Source organism: Poecilia reticulata, chromosome 4 (assembly GCF_904066995.2).
Source record: "Poecilia reticulata chromosome 4, P_reticulata-male-v2, whole genome shotgun sequence".
Lineage (NCBI taxonomy): Eukaryota > Metazoa > Chordata > Actinopteri > Cyprinodontiformes > Poeciliidae > Poecilia > Poecilia reticulata.
Genome location: NC_088833.1, coordinates 13,938,540 through 13,963,323, shown reverse-complemented (window position 1 = coordinate 13,963,323; position 24,784 = coordinate 13,938,540). Strand labels below are relative to the sequence as shown.

The 24,784-nt window shown below is 39.2% G+C and overlaps 1 protein-coding gene and 1 pseudogene across 2 annotated transcripts; both read right to left on the bottom strand.

Annotated features, from left to right (window-relative positions):
• Window positions 1–2,757: 2,757 nt before the first annotated feature.
• On the bottom strand, window positions 2,758–16,338 carry nmur1a (neuromedin U receptor 1a). 2 transcript variants are annotated; one of them, XM_081606275.1, is made up of 4 exons: window positions 15,832–16,338; window positions 10,754–10,775; window positions 6,112–7,053; window positions 2,758–4,149 (listed from the first exon to the last, which is right to left on the bottom strand). In XM_081606275.1, the coding sequence occupies exons 1-4, from the start codon at window positions 15,964–15,966 to the stop codon at window positions 3,761–3,763; spliced, it is 1,488 nt and encodes a 495-aa protein (XP_081462401.1). In that variant the 5' UTR covers window positions 15,967–16,338; the 3' UTR covers window positions 2,758–3,760. The 2 variants fall into 2 exon arrangements, with proteins under 2 accessions (XP_081462401.1, XP_081462402.1); XM_081606276.1 differs by lacking the exon at window positions 10,754–10,775 and having other exon boundaries at window positions 2,761–4,149; window positions 15,832–15,922.
• Window positions 16,339–22,008: 5,670 nt separating this feature from the next.
• On the bottom strand, window positions 22,009–24,471 carry LOC145551309 (4-galactosyl-N-acetylglucosaminide 3-alpha-L-fucosyltransferase 9-like; annotated as a pseudogene).
• Between the last annotated feature and the right edge of the window lie 313 nt (window positions 24,472–24,784).

The following is a 24,784-nucleotide window of genomic DNA, read 5'->3' as shown; positions in this document are numbered from 1 at the left end:
CATGAACTTTTGACACCAGCACTCCACAACAGGAAATTATCTTCAGGTGTTTTGTCACTACTGGAAATGCTGCAAAATGTCACTTGATGCAGGCTGGACTGCTGAAATTGCAGTGTTTTTCTCAGAGGTAGCCTTATCTGACATAGTCAGTGCTTTGTATTGGACCCTTTCTGCTGGATACATCTACAAAATGAACAAAGTAGAACGCAGCATGCAGTACAGAAAGGAGAGAGAACATGAATTGCAGCTGTCCCAAATGTTTTTCTCTGATATGTAAGATTAAAGAGATTTTTAATTTGCAAAATCCCATTTCCCCAGGACAATTAGATTAATCTCTAATCTGTATATGTGCACAGTTTAAATTTTTATAGCTTCTTATGGTGGATGCTGATTTTGAGAAATAGCGTCATGAGTTACATGTTTGACACATAATCACGGTGCAGCAGTCTTCAGATGATTTGAGAAGATTGAAGACTTCACACAGAGCATTTAGTCAAGGCTCCACATATTTTAGTCAGCAAGATGAGCTCAAACTGTGGCTCAGTTCAGTTCTACTGGGCCGGGTACTCTTTCTTAGTTTACTGTAATTCACACTATTTTCCCAAATGTATAGTAGGATCCACAAAATCAGACTTACTGTGCTCACAGTCATTGATGAAGTCCCTGAGAATAGAATAGAAATATACTTTTTGTGACCCTCAGTGGGGAAATTTGGGTGAACCAGCAGCAAAGTAAAAGGCAAATTAAAACATTCACACAAAGGTCAAAACATACAGTAAAAATAACAATTATAAAAATGAGAGGCCGTAAAGTATAAATACTGCCCTTCGATTCAAACACCAAACTTGTGCTCTACCTTAAGTGCACCAGATTTTGAGCAAACACTTCACCATCATCACTCAGTAATTTGCAGCTACCGCATCAGGGTTCATGCTGTCAAAGCTCTTCTTCGAGACGTTGCATAATTTAAGGTTTAAGAGAGCGGCGTTTTCTTCGTCATAGCTTCCAAGAGAGCCAACACATTTCTTCAGGTCTTCTTTCATGATTGAGCGCGTATCACCTTGGTTTGCACCTTGCTGAGAGAGGAATGTGCTTCACAGGAGAGGCCCATCGTCAACCTCTTTATCCCTGTTCTTATTTACTTCACCAGCTGCTACGGCAAACACTCGTCCACAGCACTTAAATTGAGCACCGTTTGCTGGGGCATTTCTTTTAAGCATCCTCTTTTTACACACTGCAACTTTTGTGTTTTTATCAAGAGTAATTTGCTGACAGTCACTCATAAAGTCTACAGCTCATTCAGGTGGAGATATAAGTAATTTAAACAGTAAAATGTTTAGATTTCTATCTTTACAACTCCTGAGTCACTCCTTCAGTCTTTTTGCTGAAGTCTGATTGTTGCATTTAGCAGCTCATAAAGAGCTCAGGAGAAAATAGCACCCTGAAACAAGTCCTCTTTATTTGACTACTTTGCTACTGACACAGTAGTTGTTCTTATACTAGATTAAGAAAAATGTCTCCTCACGAAAGTTCTTTACTGAAGTTCGGGAAAAAAATTATTTTTGGTAGCTCTTTAACCACAACAACTGATGTTTTCCACATGTTTTCTTAACACGTCAAAATATTGGACTCCTACCAAAAGACTGTTATCTGAAATTGATTAACAAAGTGAGTCAACAAAGTATTAGTTGTTTTGGTTTTTATTTTTTACACTCCCTCTGAATGATTTGTTTATTTCTCAGTGTAATTGTACTGGATAAGTATCAAATTAAAAATGGAGAAAATTTTAAACAAGTTACCATTGTCTTACTTTTTTTTATTTTTTATTTTATAACAAAACAATGTATACACATTTGCGACTAAGAAACTGTCTGGATAAAAGTTACAGTTCTTCAACATTTCCAGTATTGTATTGCACTGGTACTGAAATCAACAAATTAAAACTTAGTTTTTGCAGACAGTCTGTTTATATTTAGATTTTCCACAAATAATTTGGAGTTAAATTCCCCAGAAAAAAAAAAAAAAATGAATTCTGAGCATGCTTGTTAATAATGTCTTGGTGAACTGTTGTTTTCTTTTAATCCTTAATTAATCACATAAAGACATTTATGAATAAAAATCTAATTGTTGTGAGTACAGCTAATCCACTCTGAGTCTGAAGTTTTTCTTGAGTTAGTCACCAGGCCCTTCTGACCGCCTCAGCATCATGACCGAGCAAAGATAAGCGTCTTCAGACAGTGGGCGGATGGAATAAATTCAGCTTTTCTATGAAAAAAAAACACCTCAGGACTTTGCATTATTACACAAGATTCTTCTTGATGATTGAATTTGCAATGGAGCCTTGGCTGTGCTGCATATATATCTAGTATAGCTGAGACCCTCAATTTATGCCCTTATGTCAAGGAGGCACATGTGGAAATTGCATTTCCTAGAATTTGTGGAGATACCCAGTAAGTATTCTTGGTGACTGTCTGTGGCCTGAGGAAGGATTGCAGGTCAAGGCAGCTGAATTATGTCATTTTTTCATTAGAAAATGCTGAACAGGATTAAGTTCTTTGGCTCCAGTTTCTGTAAAATATCATCAGGAGATTTAATTTCTTTTGAATGCGAACTCAGTAAGCGTTCCTACATTCATAATGGTTTCGTATTGGGCTTTTAGTAAACAGTGTTCTTTTCTTATTTGAGTCTGTATTTGACCTACAACCTCCATATTAAGTATACTTTCAATGAAACCAGATATATATATATATATATGTGTGTGTGTGTGTGTGTGTGTGTGTGTGTGTGTGTGTGTGTGTTATGTATAGTTATTCTGTATTCTGATGGATCAAACCAACAATAATGATTAAAATGATCACATTTTAATTTGTTAAAGTAAAAATACAAACAATTAAAAAGATTAAAACATTAACATAAATGATTAACAGAACAACACCTTCATATATCAACAACTGATTGGATACAGGCACAAGTTTGATGATTAATCCTCCACAATAACATCCACAATGTTTCACTATTTTGTACTAACGCTACTGATACTACTGATACTACTAATCTGCTATTGTTGTTGGTATTTCAATAATAATGAGAATTGTTACATCAGCATATACAGAGATGCAGAGAAAATACAGTGTCACAGTTTCAAATAAGTCCTTTCTAATCATTGTTCCACCCCATTTAAAAAAGCTGTACAAATACAACATTTTCAATAAGTTTCCCTTTTAAACATCCATTACACTTTCAACAGCATTAAAGGGATAGTCCAGATTTTCTGATGTGCAGTTCATATTATACCTGCACTTCAGAAGTCCTGAACAATCCTTTTAAGTTATTTCAACTTGTGAAAAAGACCAAATTTAAAATAAGACAAACTATTTTTTTAAAGTGCTGTGAAACTTATCTGAGACAGGTTTCAATCTGGGGAACCTGAAACAGACTTTCTAAAATACATTCATGGTTCTTCATGTCTTGATGTGATCAGATGAGCTTAGCGGTCGTATAGGTGATAGAGGAGTTACGGATCAACTCTATATTTTAGCATGACACATTCAGCACATTTTAAGAATTCTTCTTTCACCATTTAGCAGAAAGTTGTGCTGTTTTCACAAAATTCATCTCCACAGACAAACATTTTCCTGTCATATTCATGTAAATGTTGCTGCTGATGGTGGATAATAGAGGCATTGACTAAGAACAAGCTTGTTTTTCTAAACAACAGGCTTTTGCTCTTCCCTTTTCACATGGCCCCACAGGTTTTTCTTCAACATGAAAAACTGGTCTCATCTTTCTGTTTTCCCTCCCCATCTGCCACCATGTCAGCCTCAGCAACAGCGGCCCCATTGCTGAGTGGTGCATCACTCAGGGTGCTGCGCAGCGTCACCCGGGTCACACTCAGAGAGTGTTTTCTCGGATTGATATGGTGCGGCCGATGGCACATGACCTCTTTGAACATTTCTCTGAAGCGGGTGGACATGAGGTTGTAAAGGATCGGGTTGACTGCTGAGCTGAGGTAGAAAAACACGCCGGAGATGATGTGCACGTATTCAAAGATTTTATGATGGCTATCAGTCCAGTCACTGATGAAGCTCCACATGAGGCGATCCGTATGAAAAGGGGCCCAGCAGATCCCAAAAACCACCACTAAGACAACTGAAAGAAAGGGAAGAGAAAGAGTATTAGACGTTTGTGGCAACGATCTTGAAAGTAAGTTGATGATTAATGCTGCCAGCAAATTTTGCCTCAAAATATAAAGCTCCTCTATGAGGGCTTTGCTTCCATGATGCAACATTTCATGATTTTTCTGGACTTGTTTTAATCCTTCACATCAGAGTAAAAGACGTCTAAAAACAGAAAGTGCATCAATGTGCACTTTATCCCTCTCATGAAGGCCCCTGAGCTCCTCCTCAAGCCCTCCTGTGGTTTTAGAGAAGCTCTCGTACAAGAGCTCAGCAGAAGGATTAAATCACATCAGGACTGGAAAGCTTTAAAAACCAAAAGCTGAGTAACAACAGACCAGCTGCTATCATCACGTTGTACCTTTACCGATGCACTTTTAAAGTCTTTCTGCATGCTGTCTTTGTTTAACAGATTAAAAGAAATGGGAAAACATGAAGCCAAAATCAAATTAAAGATCACAATTGATAATATTCTTCTAGAAAGAGTCACTGAGCACAAACATTTGACCATAAATGTTACTGGAAACATGATATTGTTAGTTTACAATCATAGATGGCCAGAAGAATTTCTATAATGGGGAAATAAAAATATATTTTACATCATAATTTATTGCACATTGTATACTTCACACTTTACATATAGTCACATACATTTGCTATGGAGCTCAGGTCTGAGGTTATGCATATAAATGTAATTTAGATATAATTTTTAGCTGAAAAAGAGCAATGAGATTTCTCCATAATGCCGTTTTCAGAGACCATATGAATCCACTATTTTTAAAATTCAAAATACTAAGATTATTGGAGATTTAGTTTGACTGAAAACTCACAAAATAATATATAAATCAAAGCAAAATTTGCTACCAAAAAAACCCCTTCAGACTTAAGAAGTAGCTTAGGTGAGGAAGTCAATGCCTGTACCAAACTACATCAGTTTAAAAGAAATCTAAAACTCAACAGATTTAAGGAATATAAGGTTGAATAATATTCACAACTAAAGACATTGTATATAACAGGATAGGATAAGTTGTATGTAATTTACTGTACTCTGCAGATATTGTATTACTTCACTTCTCTTGAGCAACTTACAGTGTTTTTCTTCTTTGTGGATGTATGTAGATTTTTTTAAATGTGTTTGCACATTTAGGTGTAAAATAAGCCTGACAATAAAATAAAAATGTATAAGGAGTATTAATAAAATGAAAGTGAAATTCATCTGTTTTTTTTATTAACATTTTATGGAAAACATGGCATGCTGAAAATTATTTACCCAACTCGATGTTTAGTGAAACAATTTCTGCCTGCATTTCAACAATCAAAACCCTTCAGTAGTTTCTGCAGGTATTTAGACAATTTATCTTTGGTGGTCTGTGAGTTTGGAAGGCCTTGTTGCCATCACCCTAATTTTAGCTTCCTACTCAAATTCTGGGTCAGCTTCAAGTCTGGGTCATTTAAAACATTAATAATACTTCTAGTCAGGAGAAACATGTTGGTATAACCAGCATGTTTAATGAAATCTGCCAGGCTAATGATTAATTACTCTAGCAGATGTAAAACTAAATCTTCCAGGGGTTGGAATCATTTTGAGCTTAACTGTCAGAAGCTAAAAACAGCGTACATTGTTAACACAGTAATTATATTTTCTTTGTTTTAATTAAAGCTGTGAAATCATATTTTACGACTCGCACACACATTAGATGGTGTTACTTTCTCCCCCGATAAAAATAAATAATATCTGCTTATGGCTGAAAGGCTAGATAAAATGTTTTAAAGGCTCTGTATGCAACTTTCATTATATTTCTAAAAGAAGAAATCCATTTCACGTGGCATCTTAAAGTGTAACAAAAGCAAGAAAAACTGAAAATGACGCAGTATTGAGTAAAGATAAAGATGTTTCAGAAAAAAAGGTCATCTATTAGGCAGAACGTGAACTCACACAACATTTTTGTGACCTGTCGGCGTCGAGCTTTCTGCTGCTGAGTGCGGATGTTGCAGAAGCTGTCGTTTCCAAAGCCAGACTTGGCTTCCAGTGCCTGTCGCATCTTTTCACGCTTCAGCTGCAGCCCGATGAGCATGTAGAGAACGCTGATCGTGATCATGGGCAGAATGAAAAAGACAAAGGTGGTCACCTGGATGGTGAGGTTGTACATCCAACGCGGCTTCACCACCGTGCAGATCGCTGAGTCGGGAATCTCCAGGTTTACGTCGCCCGCAGGACCGGCAGAGTGAATATGGAGGGTGAAGATCCCGTGCAAGCTCGTGTTTGGCACAGCGCACAGCACCGACATGCTCCACACGGTGAGGATGACCCTCTTGGCATGAGTACGTGTCACTACATACTTTGCTCTCAGTGGGTGCACCACAGCAATGTATCGCTCGATGCTCAGCGCGGTCACGTTGAGGATGGATGCCAAGCAGACCATCTCGAACAGGAAGGTTTTGAAGTAACAGCCTCCCTTCCCAAGGAGGAATGGGTAGTTTTGCCAAAGTTCATACAGCTCCAGTGGCATACCGAGCATTAGCACCAACAGGTCTGACACCGCCAAGCTGAACAAGTAGTAGTTTGTCGGTGTCCACATGACCTTGTTGCGTGCAATGACAGTGCACGTCAGCACATTCCCCATAACGCCAACCAAGAAGATGAGCAAATAACTGAGGCAAACGGGTAGAAACACAGACGATCGACGAGGCCCCAGATATTTTTCTAGGTATCCTTCCTCTGTCAAACATGAATCATCCATACCAATATGGCTGCCATTCATGCCAGAGGTTATATTGACACACTGCTGTCCTGGAGGACAAAGCCACTCTTCATTCCCAGCCATTAGATCGAAAGAGCAGTTATCTGACATGGTGAAGATGTGATCGGATGCAGGATCTGGAAAACAGCGAAAGCAAAAGCGTGACATTTGCATTACTTCACAGTAGATTATAGAACAACGTGTGTGACTATGTGGAAACAGGAACAGTCATAAGTCACAAATCAGTTTGACAGATATGTGAGTAATATTGTAGATATTAGTTTGTGCACAGATGGAAAACGGGAATCAAATGTCACAGCGGTAACTTGTTTCAAGATTGCACTTGCATCGATGCTTTTTGCAAACTTTCCTACATTTTTACACAATGCATCTGCAAGCTTCAAATGTATTTTAATGGGACTTGATGTGACAGATCAACACCAAGAAATGCCTGTCTGCTAAGTAAAAAAACTAAAGTTTTAAATTGTTTCCTATATTTTTTACAACTACCAATCTGAAATGTACATATTTAGTAATAAGCTTAAGTAGAATTCAAGAAGTCTAAATTTTGACACATGTAGAGATCGAAGCGAGCTTATATAAGATTATGATCTTATTCAACTTTTAGGCCTACATGTAAAGCACCATGTGGGATGCAAACATCAAACCTGTCACTGGTGGTGGCAACATTGTACCATGGATAAGCTTTTCTTCTCCAGGTACAAGGAAGTTAGTTTGCAATGATTTCAGTCAAAATATCTTCATAATGCCCAGGTCAAAGTACAAGCGTGGGCTGAGTTGAAAATCAGTGGCAAGATGTAAAAATAGCAATTTAGGTTTCAGCTTGAGCTGTTTTCCAAAGAGAAAGGGGCAAAAATGTAAATCTCTAGAAATGCAAATTCCTGCATATCTGAAAATATGAAGTGGAAAGGCTGGTTCATTAACTGAGTGCAGCTGAAAATCAAGGCTAACCACATTTTTTCTTATTTTCTTTAAAGATTCTGTTGCATCTTTGGTTTTTAAGTAGAAAAATTATAGAAAAAAGCCTATCAAATGTGGCTTTTTAATAATCTTAACGCTTCAGTAGGACATTAAAAAGCTTGAATTACCACAAACCTAAGGGAAATCAGTCATAAATAGATCGGGCTCAAACTGAGACAAAGATTTAATTATATTTGTTGATTTTATTTAAAATCCTACCGCTTTCTTGTCCCAACTGTAACTGTGAACTGTGTGTAACCTGTGAAGGTCTCATTAAACTTGTGCGTTAAGCTCATTCTGAAAAAAAATTGAAAATTGAGATATAATATTTAACTGCTCAGCGTGCTGTACCGCTTCCTCTACTGTGAACAAATTAAGAAACTAATGATTCATTAAAACTAATTGCATCACTTCTCATCAGAGGTATTTTTAACATGCTTGATTAAGAATAAAGAATGACTGATAATGACAAAAATAGAGTCACAATTAGAATGAAAGATGAAAGTTTCAACACTGCATTGAGAAAGTGGCTGATTTACATCTCTCTACTCTTTTCATTATGTTATTCTCCAAACTTTGAATTTGATCAGCATCCACTGTTGTCTACTCTGATCAGGGGGTTCACTCCTGACAGTGAGTGATTGAATTAGTTTAGGAAGCCGTATGGTTCAGAAATCTCCCTAATTTGAGAAAACAATTCGGTGAGCTCAAGCATATTCAAAGCTCATTTGCACACAAAGTTGATGGGAGTCATTGTTTGGTTGATGTCAGTGGATGTGATGTAAACATTTAGGGGCTGCAAGAAGAGACTCAAATCTGATATCTTCTAAAAAATGCTATTTATAAAAATATATATTCTTTAAGTAATAATGAATAGAACCATTTTTTTTCTGCATGTTGAGGTAAATTTATCTGATTTAACGTTCAGTTTTGTCTCAGTTTGTTTTCTCTGTCCATTTCGTCACCAAACATCTCACCAAAAACTAAAAGCTTTGAGTTTTTCTGTTCCTTTCAGAGTCCTGGCTTCTGCCTCACTAAGCGCCCGTTCAGACAAAATCAGTAAATGAGTCACTTAACTCTTTCCGCCATCCTCTTCACAAGATCTTTTGCATATTGTGTTCATATTCTGGTGTTTTCCAAATTGTTTGGAGGAACAGTAACTTTGTAAGCTTTTGATTACATGCAAAATAACAAAAAAGTCCTATCTCTCAATATTCTGTCTTTTACTAAATAGAAGTAATACCTGTAATTCAAACAAACCTAAAACATGAAACGTTTTTAATGTCTGTGAGAACAAAAACATGAATGTATTCACTCACTGGGTATAAATATGCAAAAAATTTTTGTATTAAGTGTGACTATCTGAACAAGAAAAGGAAAACAAATGTGCTTTACTTTAACTTTGGTCAATTAATGGGATTTTTTATTTTTATTTTTTAGATCTAAAACACATGCAATAACAAACATCTCTGTTTGCTTCCTCTTTGAACTGAAAGCATTAATGAAAATATTTTACTGGTGAAAACTTCTGATGGGTTTGCAAAAATAAGCTCTTAGAGAGGTTTTGTGCTTGTTTCCATTTCACACAGATGGCCTTTGAAGATCAGCGTAATAATGACAATGCCGGTCTCACCTGTGCAAATGGCATACAAGGTTATTTAATAAATGGACCATCTGACTTCATTTCTAAATACGGACTCATACTGGGATCTGTTTACTCCAGAAGTCACCGGCTGGGAAGGGTAATGACGTCACACCTGAGCTGCCAGCATCTCAGCAGGATCTACTTTTACAGTTTGAAAGGGAACAAACTGTCTAAGCTTGCTGGACAGTTGAGGATCAAACATTTTCACTATAGTTACTTTACAAAACTATTAAGTCTAAACAATGATTTATATAATTTTGTATTCTTATTCCATACGTCCAACTTCCACTCAGTTGTTTGTGTCCTGGTTTATGACGTCCAGAACTCTTTGCCAGCGTTACCATTAAGAGAGCAGATTTTCCTGCCACACTGAGCTCTTCAACGTGTTTCGCAAGTCCCATCATACAAATTGGAGTGAGTTCATTCCAATTCAATTTATTTATCCATCCATCTGTTGTTCATACAGGAACTGGTATCTCCAGCAGTCATTAGGCAAGAGGCAGGGTACACCATGAGCAGGTCACCGGTCCATCACAGGACAATCAACCACGCATGTACGCAATCATGCCTAAGGGTAATTTAGAGAGATTTATTAACTGAACAGTCATGTTTTTGAACTATGGGAAGAAGAAGGAGTTCCTGGAAAGAAGCTTTACGTGGATGGGGAGAATTTGTAAACTCCATTCAGAAAGACTTAATGTTTGGATTCGAACCCAGGACCTACATGCTGCAAGGTAACAGAGCAACCAGCTGCAGTGCAGGGCAATCCCGGTTCAGTTCTTGTTACTGAAATTTGAGATTTTATTAAAACCTAAAATAAGTATTTTTTTCTTACTCTGTTTCTTTGTTTATTTTCAAAAAGAGGTGCATCTGTTTTGTTGCATGGGTCTGCACAGTAGCACAAGGTTCTGGGTTCAACTCCCAGGCTTGGGTTTGTATGTTCTTAATGTGGATGGGTTTTCTCCGGGTGCTAAAGCTTCTTCTCACAGCCCCACTGTGACCCTGCATAAAAAAGCGAGTATAGACAACAGATGGATGGATAAATTTTACTGCATGATCTGGAAATCTTTGACAAAAAAAAAATCTAATTGAAAATTTACAAATGAAGATTGAAAAATGAACTTTTAATTACTGAAGACAAATAATGTTTGATATTTGGATGTGAATCACTGTAAAAATTGTCATCTATGTAAGAAAATGCTTTTACTTACATATTTTGCTTAAAACAGCAGCCTGTGAAAGGATTAAAATCTCAGTTACTCATGTAGAGCACTTTAAAGATGATAAGCATATTAACTTGAAAGAACAAGAAATATATATATATATTTATACACTTTGGGGTTATAGCAAGCCAGCATGTTTAATTACAATAATTTTCTTTTCCCCCTAAGAGTAATTTTACCTAAATCAAGTCCAGAAAAATCTGATCAGTAACCAAGAACGACTAAAGAAAGTTAATCTTTTCAGAAAAAAACATGAAGCAGCAGCCACACCTGATCTCCCGATGGTGAATACTTTTCCAACAAACCGACCTTTTAATGATTTTTAAAAGGAAACTGATTTCCTAGTTTGGGAGAAGACCAGAGAAAAATAAATCTGATATCCACTAAAGCAACATTTTCTCTTTTGCAATTATACATAACAATGTAACTGTTGATGTCTAATCCACGTAAGCTTGACCGTTACATACATTTTGTCTTCGTTCTTTCTCTCACATGCTGTCATGAATAATCAAAGTCAGCAGTTTAAATTATAAATGACTGCCTTGAAAGAAGTGAACCCATCATAAAATATAAAAATAACCTGTCGCTTTAACAGTGTCAGTTGTTCGGTGTCAAAATAGATTCAGGACATTACTCCAAATAGGAAGTTTCCTTTCTTAGTGTGGTTCATTTTAAGAATGAGAAGCAGTTCTTGTCCATTAAGCATGCTGAGGACACAGCACAGATCTGCCTCTCTATTCAGAAATAATAGAACCATATATATATATATATATATATATATATATATATATATATATAAAAAAAAAAAAAATTCCCTTCTCACCCTCCTCGGGTGGTCTGTTTCATCCTCTGAGCTCGGGTCCTCTACCAGAGGCCTGGGAGCTTGAGGGTTCTGCGCAGTATCTTGGCTGTGCCTAGAACTGCACATTTCTGGACTGAGATGTCTGATGTTGTTCCTGGGATCTGTTGTAGCCACTGCTCCAGTTTGGGGGTGACTGCCCCGAGGGCCCCGATGACCACAGGCACCACTGTGGTCTTCACCTTCCAGGTCTTTTCCAGTTCCTCCCTGAGGCCCTGGTACTTCTCCAATTTCTCATGCTCCTTTTTCCTGATGTTGTAATCACTTGGTATTGCTACATCCACCACAACGGCTTTCCTCTGTTCTTTATCCACCACCACAATGTCCGGTTGGTTCGCCATTACCATCTTGTCTGTCTGGATCTGGAAGTCCCACAGGATCTTAGCTCGGTCATTCTCCACCACTTTTGGGGGTGTTCCCCACTTTGATCTCGGGGCTTCCAGTCCATATTCTGCACAGATGTTCCTGTACACTATGCCTGCCACTTGGTTATGTCGTTCCATGTACGATTTCCCTGCCAGCATCTTGCACCCTGCTATTATGTGCTGGACTGTCTCAGGGGCCTCCTTGCACAACCTACACCTTGGGTCTTCTCTGGTGTGGTAGATCTGAGCCTCTATTGCTCTGGTGTTTAGGGCCTGTTCCTGGGCGGCCAGGATGAGAGCCTCTGTGCTGTCCTTGAGTCCAGCTTTCTCCAGCCATTGGTAGGTTTTCCTGACATCAGCCACTTCAGTTATTTGTCGGTGGTACATCCCATGTAGGGGCTTGTCCTCCCATGATGGTACTTCCAGCACCTTGTCTTCTGTTCCCCATTGCCTGAGACATTCGCTGAGCACATCGTCCGTTGAGGCTTTGTCCTTGATGTATTTATGGATCTTGGATGTTTCATCCTGGACAGTGGCTCTCACACTCACTAGTCCTCTGCCTCCTTCCTTACGGCTCGTGTACAGTCTCAGGGTGCTGGATTTGGGGTGGAATCCTCCATGCATGGTTAGTAGCTTCCTAGTCTTAACATCCGTGGCCTTCATCTCTTCCATTGGCCAGCTAATTATTCCGGCAGGGTATCTGATTACTGGTAAGGCATAGCTGTTTATTGCACGGATCTTGTTCTTGCCATTGAGCTGGCTTCTCAGGACTTGCCTTATTCGTTGGAGGTATTTGGCTGTGGCTCCTTTCCTTGTGACCTCATTGAGGTTGCCATTTGCTTGTGGTATTCCCAGGTACTTGTAGCTGTGCTCTATGTCTGCTATTGTTCCTTCTGGGAGTGAGACCCCTTCTGTGTGGGCGACCTTCCCTCTCTTTGTAACCATCCGACCACACTTCTCTAGTCCGAATGACATCCCAATGTCAGTGCTGTAGATCCTGGTGGTGTGGATCAGTGAGTCGATGTCTCGCTCGCTCTTGGCGTACAGCTTGATGTCATCCATGTAGAGGAGGTGACTGATCGTGGCCCCATTCTTGAGTCGGTATCCGTAGCCAGTCTTGTTGATGATTTGGCTGAGAGGGTTCAGGCCTATGCAGAACAGCAGTGGGGACAGAGCATCTCCTTGGTATATGCCACATTTGATGGACACTTGTGCAAGTGGTTTGCAGTTGGCTTCAAGGGTGGTTTTCCACAGCCCCATCGAGTTTGCAATGAAGGCTCTTAGAGTCCTATTGATGTTGTACATCTCTAAGCATTCAATGATCCAAGTGTGTGGCATTGAGTCATAGGCTTTCTTGTAATCAATCCAAGCGGTACCCAGGTTGGTGTGTCGGGTTTTGCAGTCTCGGGCGACTGTGTGGTCTACAAGGAGTTGGTGTTTGGCTCCTCTGCTATTTATGCCTATGCCCTTCTGTGCCTTGCTCATGTATTTATCCATGTGCCCGCTTATCTTAGCCGCTATGATGCCTGACATGAGCTTCCATGTTGTAGAGAGACAGGTTATTGGCCGATAGTTGGATGGGACTGAACCCTTCGAGGGATCCTTCTGTATCAGGATTGTGCGCCCTTCAGTTAACCATTCAGGGTGAGTCCCATTTTGTAGCAGCTGGTTCAGTTGAGCTGCCAGTCGCTCATGGAGGGCAGTGAGTTTCTTAAGCCAGTAGGCATGGATCATGTCAGGTCCTGGTGCTGTCCAGTTTTTCATACCCGAGACTCTGTCTTGGACATCTGCCACAGTGATGGTTACCGGGGCTTGTTCCGGGAGGTTGCTGTGGTCCTCTCGTAGAGAGGTTAGCCACTGTGCATTGCTGTTGTGGGACGCCTCCCTTTCCCATATGCCTTTCCAGTATTGTTCAGTCTCCAGCCTGGGTGGGTCTGCTCTGTTGTTATTACCCTGCCATTGAGAGTACACTTTGGCTGGTTGGGTGGCGAAGAGCCGGTTAATCCTCCTGGCTTCATTCTCTCTCGTGTATCTCTTTAGGCGGCTGGCCAAGGCTTGGAGCCTTTGTTTGGCAGTTTCGAGTGCTTCAGGTATGGGCATCTGGCTGTACTTCTTGGGTACTGATCTTTTCATTGCACCCCTTTGGAGCTCTGACAGTTGACTCACTTCCCTCCTTGTGATCTTGATCTTAGCCTCTAACCGTCTTTTCCATGGTGGGTATTGGGTCTCATGGTTGCTCTTATAACCAAGCATCTCAAGGATCACTGATGCTGAGTTGTATATCAGCTCATTGGTTTCTGTTATGGTGTTGGTAGGGATCGTTCTCAATGCTGCATTCACATCTTCAATGAGACTTTCTGATGGTACTTCACTCAGCCGTTGTAATTGGCGTCGGGGTCGTCTGGTGTTCATTCGGGCCATGATTCTCTCTCTCAGGTCAGTTGCTGCCTTGTTCAGCTCAGATGGTTCGTTCATTACTGGGGCTACATACCCAGTCTCTGGGTGGGGAGTTGTAGTTGACTCCCTTCTGACCTGGCATCCTGGCTCCTTCCCGTAGCACTTGTGTCGTACCTCGTCAATCTCAAGTTGTGACAGCAGTTGCCGTTTGCGGATGTTGGAACACTGAGCTACTAGTTGTTTGGCAGTTAGTGTTGACTGGGGATGTCGAGCTAACCATTCCTCCCACAGTCTTTGCATGTAGCCCCTCTGACTAGGATTACTTGAGTAGTAGCATTCCAACAGATCCATGTTTTCACCTCTCGCCCATTTCCGTCTTGTTCCAGTAGCCCACTTTTCATCAGGGTGCTCTGGTTCCCCAGCACCTGACGCAGACCTTGTTTGACCGGGCGACGTCTGAGCCGGCATGTCGTGCTTATTTGTGTCTCTCATGGTATGAGGTAGGCTATATAGCTCCAAGGGTCTTGCCTAAGGACCACACACTGACAGCTCAATGTCACCGTTGTAACTTTTTGCCCCAGCCCCCAGCCTGGCCTCGAACCCGGGTCTCCCGGGTGGAAGACTGGTGACTTACCTATTGAGCTATACATATATAGCTCAACATATATATATATATATATATATATATATATATATATATATATATATATTCTTTAGATATTTCCAGTTTTCTTGCTCTCAAACAGAAAACGAGACTTTTCTGACAGCTTCACTGCTCATTATCATTTTTTTCTTCCAATTCAACTACATAGAGTATGTAGTTGTCATACTCTAAAACATGACAACTACATAGGAAAAAAATAATACAAATGCACCTTAAATTAATGTTATTTTGTTCGATAATGCAATTATAGTCACCACCATCAAAATAAGGTACAGAGACAAAAACAAAATCCAGGTTTTAATTGCAAAAAACTGCATAATGGTTGACTTTAACATAATACCACTATTCATATTATTGATCTACAGCCTTGGCAGGCATTATATTACAACGCTATTGTTGAACCTATATTATGTCTCAACCTATTACTTTATGAATAAAAAAGATAAAATGTCAGTTTGTCTTTGTATAAACCCAAGTAAATTCATTCTAACTTTAAAATAGTGCAATAAATCAATTTAAATGCATCAAAGCAAACCAGAATTTTGACTTACTCATTTTATCATATAGCAGGAATATGGTAAAAATGTGATTAGTAAATGTGGTGTTTGGATATTGTTTGCTCAATTATAATGTGATACACACAAGATTCTATAAGCCACACATCAACGAAAGATATAAACTGAAAGGTTGAAATATATATATATATATTGTAGATTTTGGGTATCCATTACAGTAACTCATCCCAGAATGTGTGTTTTTCAGAAAACATAAATCTCCTTACCTGCAATGAGTTGCTTTGCTGAGGGTCCTTGCTGTAAACAGAGATTAGAGGCTGTGGTGTGGTGTCATCTGAGTCCACTCTCCACCTCGTCTGTTGCTCTCTCCTCAAGCCTGACTGCAAATCATGCACATACATAAAATACACACACACATACACACACACTCTCCACACACTCTCTCTCTTCTATCAGCCTCCCTCACCTCCTATGTCTCTCCTCTCTCTCTCTCACACACATGTGAATTTAAACCTACATGTTCAATTCTTACTACTCGTCCTCTGCAGCTTTAGGCGATTACTGAAGTTATAAATGGGAATGTAATATTTTGATTGGTGGTTCTTGTCATGTCAGAAATCCCCAATGCATCAGGTTTTAATGCTTTTCTAAAAAGTACAATATTTTACCACTTTATTCTGTGCCGCCACATGTGGAGTGGAATTTTCTTTATGCCTTGATGTGAGATTTGGGCAGCGTGCTGCAGGAAGGAAGCAGAAGAAGCTCCTACGGTGCAGCCGTCAGTGTTTCGCTCCTGTCGATGTGAGTATGTCTCCCCTACAGAGGACAGAGGCTTGTTCCCATAACTGGGAACATGGTGCGCAGGAACAACTGCGCAAGCAACTCATAACAGCAAGGTGACAGACCCCCCGAGAGGAAACGCCTGCCACTCAAAATCAGAATCAGCGGTTCCTTTGTCTTTATTTGCATGCACCTTTTATTTATTTATTTATTTGCTTTCTACTGTTGGTATGCCTTTGACCTTTCAAGCTTTACACCCAAGCTCTGCTGCTGTGCGGCTCTCGCCGTCTACACCTCCTTCTCACTGTCGTGTGTGTTTTAAGGCTCAAGAGCAAAAAGTGGACTTTAGAAATGTAAGCCTGTCAGTCTTAGGTGAGCTTTCAAACTAAATGTGCATGCAACAATCAACAAATCACAAGCAAAGGAACTGTCACATAAATCTCTCTTAAGACTTGCACAGATTGAGTGAAGAGTCGGTCAAAGTGGCTGAAAATAGAGCCGTGCAGCAGACTGTGTCGTGCGCTGCTGCAAATCTTCGTGTGTTGGTGACAAACAGCTGGGCGATCCGACCGAGGAGGAAGAGATGGTTGTTGTGCTTGTTATTTTTCCCTTATTGGCAGTTTATGCTGGAAACACAATACTTGTTTGTAATCAGAGAGCTCTAAAGGTCAAAGCTCAGTCATGATCGATTCTCTTGGCAAGAGCTGGAGTGAATTCTAAATCTTAAAATGACGAGGTATATTTCAACCTAAATAGTTAGTAGTCAGTTCAAAGCTATAACAGAACAAAATGACAATAAAATAGAAATTGCTTTATTGTCACTGAATGGGGAAATTCGCGTGTGGGAGTAGCAGAGCAAAAGGTAACGAAAACATACAGGTTTACAGACTAAAAGCTAAAAGAACCAGTCAGAAAAAACAGGAGCCATGAGAAGTTTTAATAGGGTGTTAATAAGAATGAAACAAAATCTGAATTAAATTATTTTTAACAGACTGTGTGGTTATCAAAATGGCGTTCTCAGATTAATTAAATTTGATGTGCATTGTAGTCAGATGACATTATGACAGCATGATGAAAAACTATTCATGTGTTGTCACAGCTACAACACGTCCAGTCAATCAAACTCACCTGTTTATTGTTCCACTAATCACTCTTTCAGTTTGTACTGTTTCTTTTTCTTTCACTCCTTGTTGGATCCTTCTATTTGTGGTTCCTGCTTTGTGCTCACATTCCTTGCTTAGATAAGTCAAAGTTAGATAAAGTGAAAATTCAGAGTAGATTCTGGGTCAAGTGTGTGTATATCCTCGGTTTTTGATTTCAGAAAACCAGTTAGCTGTTATCCTGAGTCGAGTTACTACAGGAAACTACTTCATGAATAAACCCTGATTGATAGCGGGATTGTTTGAGCAAATCTTGAGGTTTGACCTTCTGTTTTGCTGGGAAGAGACATGACAAAATGGTCAGAAATGGGGTTTTCATTTCTAGAGCAGCCTGTATATCTCTAACACTAATCCTCAGCAGAATTCTCCATCGGGAGAGGGTGACCAGACATGGATTAAATGTCTTATCATTTATGGATAAATATATGATCAAGGGTTAACATATTTTTTGCTACGGTCAATAATTTATTGCAAATATCACTCATACAAAACAAGGTTAAACTCTTTGTGCTGTACCTCATTTTGTTGCCAACAGCATGTTGTCAGGAATGTTACTATGACACCTAAAGCGTTACTGCAGAGGTGCTTTATGTGTTTTATGTTTTTATGATGTAAAGTACTTTGAACTGCCCTGTTGCTGAAATGTGCTGTACATATAAACTTGATTGATTGCGATCTGCACTCCTACTGTACAGTTTAGAGGTGAAGATTATGTGTGATGCAACTATCAACAAATCAGCAATGTGAAAGCCAAGTGGGTTCAATCTGTACATGGCTCACATGTTTTTCATCAGTCCGCACATAGAGCTAGGCTCACTTGTGATGAGTGTGCATAATAGGGACTTCGTTGTGTCAACAGATAACTACTCATTGAAGTTAACATTAGTCACATGTGGGGTACCCAAAGGTTAAATCTGGAAGCCCTCCTATTTCATATCTACTTGCTCCTGCAAGTTCAGGTTATAACAAGTAGTAAGGTTAGCTACCATAGCTACGCAGATTATAAACAGCTCTACATTACGATGTGACCAGGTGACTCTGAACCCATCCAAACTGAGTAGAGAGAGAAAACTGAAGTAATTATCTTTGGACAGAACGAGGAACAATCAAGAGTCAGCACACAGCTTCAGCTAACAGCGAGATACCAGTAATAAGGCCCAGAAGCTCAGATCTGAACATTCAGGGACACATAAAGACAATTACAAAGTCGGTCTTCTACCAGCTGAAGAACATTTCCAGGATTAAAGGACTAATATTCCAGAAAGATCTAGAGACATTTATCCATGCTTTTTGTCTTAAGTTGCATTGATTGCTGCAACAATATCCTCACATGTCTGCCTAAAAGAATAATCAGACAGTTGCAGCTGATCCAAAACGCTGCTGCTCACCTTCAGTCAGACAATCAAGTTTATTGGTATACACCATTTCAGCAAAAAAGGCAGTTCAAAAATAAAAATACAGTCAGAAAAACACATGAAAATGTGTAATACAAAATGTGCTATACAAATAAACTTGACTATAAAACTATACACTATATTTATCTATACACCACCCCTTTAAGTTAGACACTGATCTTCTATTGAAATGGCAAATTGGAGTAGTTGTAACATCCTGTTTTTATCACTTAAGACAGTTGGCAAAACTGACATGTTTCTCTTTGAAACAGTCATCCCTGTTCTTATTTCATCTCACTTAGGTTATTGTGACGAACTTTATGCTAGAGTGAGTCAGTCATTACTCTCCCGTCCGCAGATGAGAGAGCAATGACTGTCAAAACGCTTCTGCACGCCTTTTGAGAAACATCCCTGCTGTTCTGACATCACTTCACTAGGTGTCTGTGCATTTTATAATTCATTTTAAAATTCTTATTTTTGCTTATAAGTGTTTGAATGACCTTGCCCCGCAAAGGGAGGAACTTCTTCACCCTTTTTTTACCTTTTTGGTCCCCCAAGACAGATGAACAGCAGCTCCTGCAGGAGCTCTTACCAGGATCTGAGAGGAAGCCCAGAGGGGGCAGGGGATTCTTTACTTCTGCTCATCAATTGTGGGATAATCGTTTTGCTTTGTTCCTTGGTGCAATTTATTTATCAATGTTTTCTAAAAAAAATCTTAAGAGAATAACTTCATCTATACTGAGATTCTATTACACATAAAATATTAATTAGGTGATCTTTGAAAACGCTGCATCTTCTTTTGTGGTACCAGAATAAATGGAACTGTAATGTGGAAGCTGGCACAATTTCTACATTTTAGTTGATAAAAACAGTGTCCGTGTGTGTGCGTGTGGGGGTGTGTATACATATATTGAAAACACTATATCATTTCCCTTTAGTTTCACAATTTTGTCCTGTACATTGGAACTTGTGTTTGTAATGTCATAAAATGTAGAAAGAACATGAATACCTTAGCAAGGCACAGTGGTTACAGGAAAAATGTCTTTTTGCTTCATTATTTTTTAGTCAAGAGTGAAAATGGTGTATTTTTTTAACCTAACTTCACTTCCAGTGTCAGTAACGTACTATTTTCACACAAATGCTTCACTATGAATCATCTTCTAATGTCATATGATTGAATAGTTCAGGACACAGGCCAGTACTTTTACTTTGGCAGTTCAATGTGTTAGATATTGCGAATAACTAACACATGACCTGGTTTGTCAGAGCTTTTACTTCCAGTGTTGTAATTTAACACATCAAGAGTATAAATTATGAGTTACATAGATGTTGATTTTTCTTTTTCCTCCTAAATGCACCAGGCTCTGTTAGAAAGGACATTCTTTTTATAGTTTCTAAAGTTTCAGTTCTAGACTGGATTCTGCATTTTTGTCTTGGCATAGTAGATATAAGCAAAGACTTCAGAATTTACTAGAGCCTAAAGTACTTTTTTTTCATTTATAAATATTTTTGAAAGCACATGATTAATTTCAAATTCAATTATTTACGTTTTTCCAAGCTGATAGTAGAAGCTGGATACAGCAAAAGAAACTCACAATCATACATGTATTCATACCCTACTAATGCCCATTTAGAAATATCAATGAACCTAGCATGAATGCTTTTGACTGCAGGAGAACACTGGAGTAATCCATACAGTCATGGGGAGAATCCCATCATCACGTCACCCCTCAATAAAAACATTGTTTTCATTTTTGCTCCTAACAGGGACATTGTGCAGCCAGTATTTTGTGATCAAAATTGAATATATGTGACAAACTACATTCAGCTCTCATTTCTTTTCTCTAGAAGACTGTTGAACCTTGAGATGTGTCTCTGTCTGAAGTATCTTTAATTTGGCTCACAGTTTCAGAATTTCATTTTATTTTTCTGCCTTTGTTGGCAGCATCTTCAGACAATGATGTCTCACAACAGAGATAATCACACTATTTTTGCTGTCAACCTTGTAACTTACTTCCAAGAACAAACTGTTGAAAATAAGGGCCAGAGTTTGAAGTGACATGCTTTTACCGATTTCTCCCCATACTTATCCTTGTGTGTATCAGTCATTATGTGATGTGAAGTCATGCAGCCGATAGAAATGCAGAGACTTGTTGAGAAAAGCAGTACCATGGAATCAGGTTTAAATCCTAAATCATTCAGCTCTCACCTGTCACCTGAAGTCTCTGCCCTAAAACCGACACAACTACTGCAGACTTTGGTCAGAATGTTGTCACAATACGTTGCACGTGCACAGACAGTTGTTTTTCATCACAAATGCAACGTATTTCTCACAATGTCCAGCACTGCGGTTTTCAATATTTTTTTAAAGACACTACATTTGCTGGGTTAGAAGAAAAGTACATCAGTCAACAGTTTAAGGTTTTTGTTGTTAATTTACGTAGGTAAAGCTCACAGAATATTTCAAAACAACTAAAATCAGCTAAGCCATTCAAACTCTCCTGGAAACATCCAGGATTGACAATTTGAAGAACCAACTATTTCAGTAGATGCGGGTGATTGGATATGTTCTCAGAATTTGTTACACTGGATTTTATTAAGAATAACATAGGGTATCAGGATATTAAGTTTGATGTACATTTCCTCATTCCCACCACTTTTAAAGCTTTTTGCTTGAAAACATTTCACTTTCTGTTGTTCGCAAAATGTTTAAGTGGTATGAATAAATTTGCAAGGCTTTGTAAAGTGATGTTGCATCCTTTTGTAATGTTTACCAATAGGCTGAATGAGTCAGGTGTGTAATTTCAGTGATAGGGTGCATTTATAGATGGTAGATTCCGATATGGATTAACAAGAAAATGTTTTACTTGGCTTGGTTTGAGTGCCAGAGCCCGTCACTTTAAATAACACAAAGTGATGGGCTGAATCAGCACTTTGCAATAAATGACTTGTTGATGTCCTACGGTGAGAAGGGAGAAAGAAAGCTGATACATCTACTGCCTACTTCAGGCTACTGAACTACCATTAAGTATAAATACGAAAATTACATTTTTTATTACTGCAAACATGATATATTATTCAAGATTCCAGTTTTATTGCCATTCTTCAAGTGTGATTCTTCATCTTAAGATCAATTCAGTTGATTAAACTGTCTGCACAAAATATGAACTTTCTGAAAGGAAAAAAAGCTTAGAGGATTTTACAACAGAGATATACACAATGCATGTCACACATGATTTTTATAAATGTATACCTACAGTCACACATCATGATAGGACCAGACTGTTTGGCAGTAATTCTACAATTTTATATTTTAACAACGTGGTGGTCCTCATTTCAGGTCAAACCCAGGTAGACAAAAGAAGTGAATAATATTCCTGATATAAAGGTATGAAATGGCATTCATGCTTTTCTGGAACAGAAAATAACCAAAGCTCCATAGCCCTGATGGATGTTAATGCATGATCACCCTTCCTTTCTTCTTCTAACACTCATTGTTTTCAGTGAATGATGGTTTCACAATACATGGCACATTGTGGAGCCCTCGATCCAACCACATACCCTACCCCTACCCCACTAGCGGAACAAGTCAGCGTGGGGCCGGGGGGCGGGGCCAATGACCGGGGCCAGTGATCGGGCCCCTCACGTGTATCGCCTGCGCTGCTGGAAACTGTTGAGCGGGGGTTGGGGGAGAAGGGTGGTTTTGGGCCACGTTTCTCATTTCATTTTTACCCAGGAAGCACATTGGCTAAACCATGAGTGAAACAGTCACTGGGACTGACTACTATATATTCCATTGAGGGACAGTAACTGTAACATTACATACACCTTTCTGAACAGGCGAGGGCGCACTTTCTCCATCTATAATCAGACATTAAAGCGACTTGAAACCATTCCTCCCTCCCTGGCACCCTCAGACCCTTCGTAACTTCATCACACTGGATAGGGACCAGACCCTTGCAGAAAAGAAGTGCAAAGTAAAGAAATAAAGTAAAGAAGGGCATCTTTTAACCAGACAACAATATTGCGTTAACAACAACTTCCACCCATTGCTGGGATCTCCACTTTCAATTGAGGTAAATATTACAAAAAGCAACACCTTTCACATATGAGGAAACAAATTTGAGCAAATAATGAGACTATCTAGAGACTATATGAACCAAATCCCATTCACTAATCACTGATTGATTGATCAGTTAACAATCCAGCTCTCCTTATCACAGCCATGTGCACAATTATGAAAGTGACTTCAATATTTCTCCACACAAAGATATATCTCCTGCATTAGACATGCAAATCCGACATAAAAACATGCAAGAATAACACCTAAATAAAGTACAAACATTGTTCCCAAAAATAATAAACCACCTTCACGTTTAACTTTACATTCTTTTTCATATTTGCTTACTTGCATTCTTCATGTAAATATTCCATTAAATTATCAGTTTGACTTTTCTCTGAGTACAATGTTATGAAGAGGTGAGTGCTGCACAGTCCATCAGCCCCAGTACCACTTGTTAAGGTTATCAAATGCCCTGTATTCGTTCCTCCGTCTCAGGTAATCACAGGCCTTACATGTGTGCTCTGCCCAGAAATGGGCTGTCTTTACTTTAAAGTGCCGTCTCCATTTGAAGTGCCCAACGTACATTTTTTGGTTCTTGTCCAGAAGAAGCAGGTAGTCAGCCAGCTCTTTGGGTGACTTAAAATCATCCACGTGGATAAAAGCGTCTCTTGGAACAAAGTTCTCATAGTTTTCTCTTGTCGTGCCAAGAACCACTGGCACTGTGCCCAGAGAGAGGGGGATGTAGAGATTTTCAGTGATGTAGTCCTTGTGGACTGACTTCTCAAAAGACAAATAAAACTTACAACTGGCTATAGTAGGGGTGTAGTCTTTACCAGGGATGTTAAAGGGACGTCTAAATGTATGTATTTTAATATGCTTCTTCAACTCGTTGTAATATTTTGACCTCGTAAATTGGGACTCCAGTTGCTGACGATCCAGCAGACCAGTTTGTTTTTGCTTGGTGGTACAAAGTCCTTCACAGTATCTGCTGCTACAATAGACCCATAAGGCACTTGAATGTCGGAATCTCGACGGTAACTGAGAGTCAGATTGAACAAGTTATTAATCCCGAGAACCTGGACTGAATGCGACGGCGACTCCAAGTTCATCCAGATCCATTTCTGGAACGGAGGCCTCTGTGATTTCGGCAAGTTGAACAGGTCCCCAGCAATGTCTCTGTGATGGATGACGACCCCGTCCGATTTGTTGTAGAAGTTTCTGTCTGCTGTAACGAAGCAGCCCTCGATGTTGAAGATGGAACTGCAGACGTTTGTATCATATTTTGTTCCAAAGGGCCACAGCCAGACGAGAACTGTAGTCATGTTTTTGTCATTGGTTGCGGTATAAACATGCTGGATGTTCTTTGTGGAATCTGATGACTTTAATAGATGGTTTAACCAGGTAGTGGATGGGTTATAGTACATCAAAAAGGTAGTCATGAAACATCCAATAATAAAAGCACTGAAGAGAACTATTCTGAGGATTTTGTGAAAAGGTCCAGATGGTTTTCTCTGTCCTAAGAAGGGCACCAAAACAAGAAAAAATATTAAACTTATTAATTGTCAGTATTAGTCAATTTATTCCTGATTACTGCAGGTTCTTACAGAAAATAATTTATTTTTAACATAACTTAAAACCCCCCAGCTGCATTCAATATGTACCCTGTTTTCACATAAATTCAGAAAAGAAAAGCTTCTTTAATCACTTTGCTTACAGACCTGTTGGCTCCATGGTTAGATCCAAACAAACTCTTTATGAATTGGTGCTATTCGAACAAATCTGTTGGCCAGCACTCAGAGACGCTCCGGTGGTTTTAGCGTCA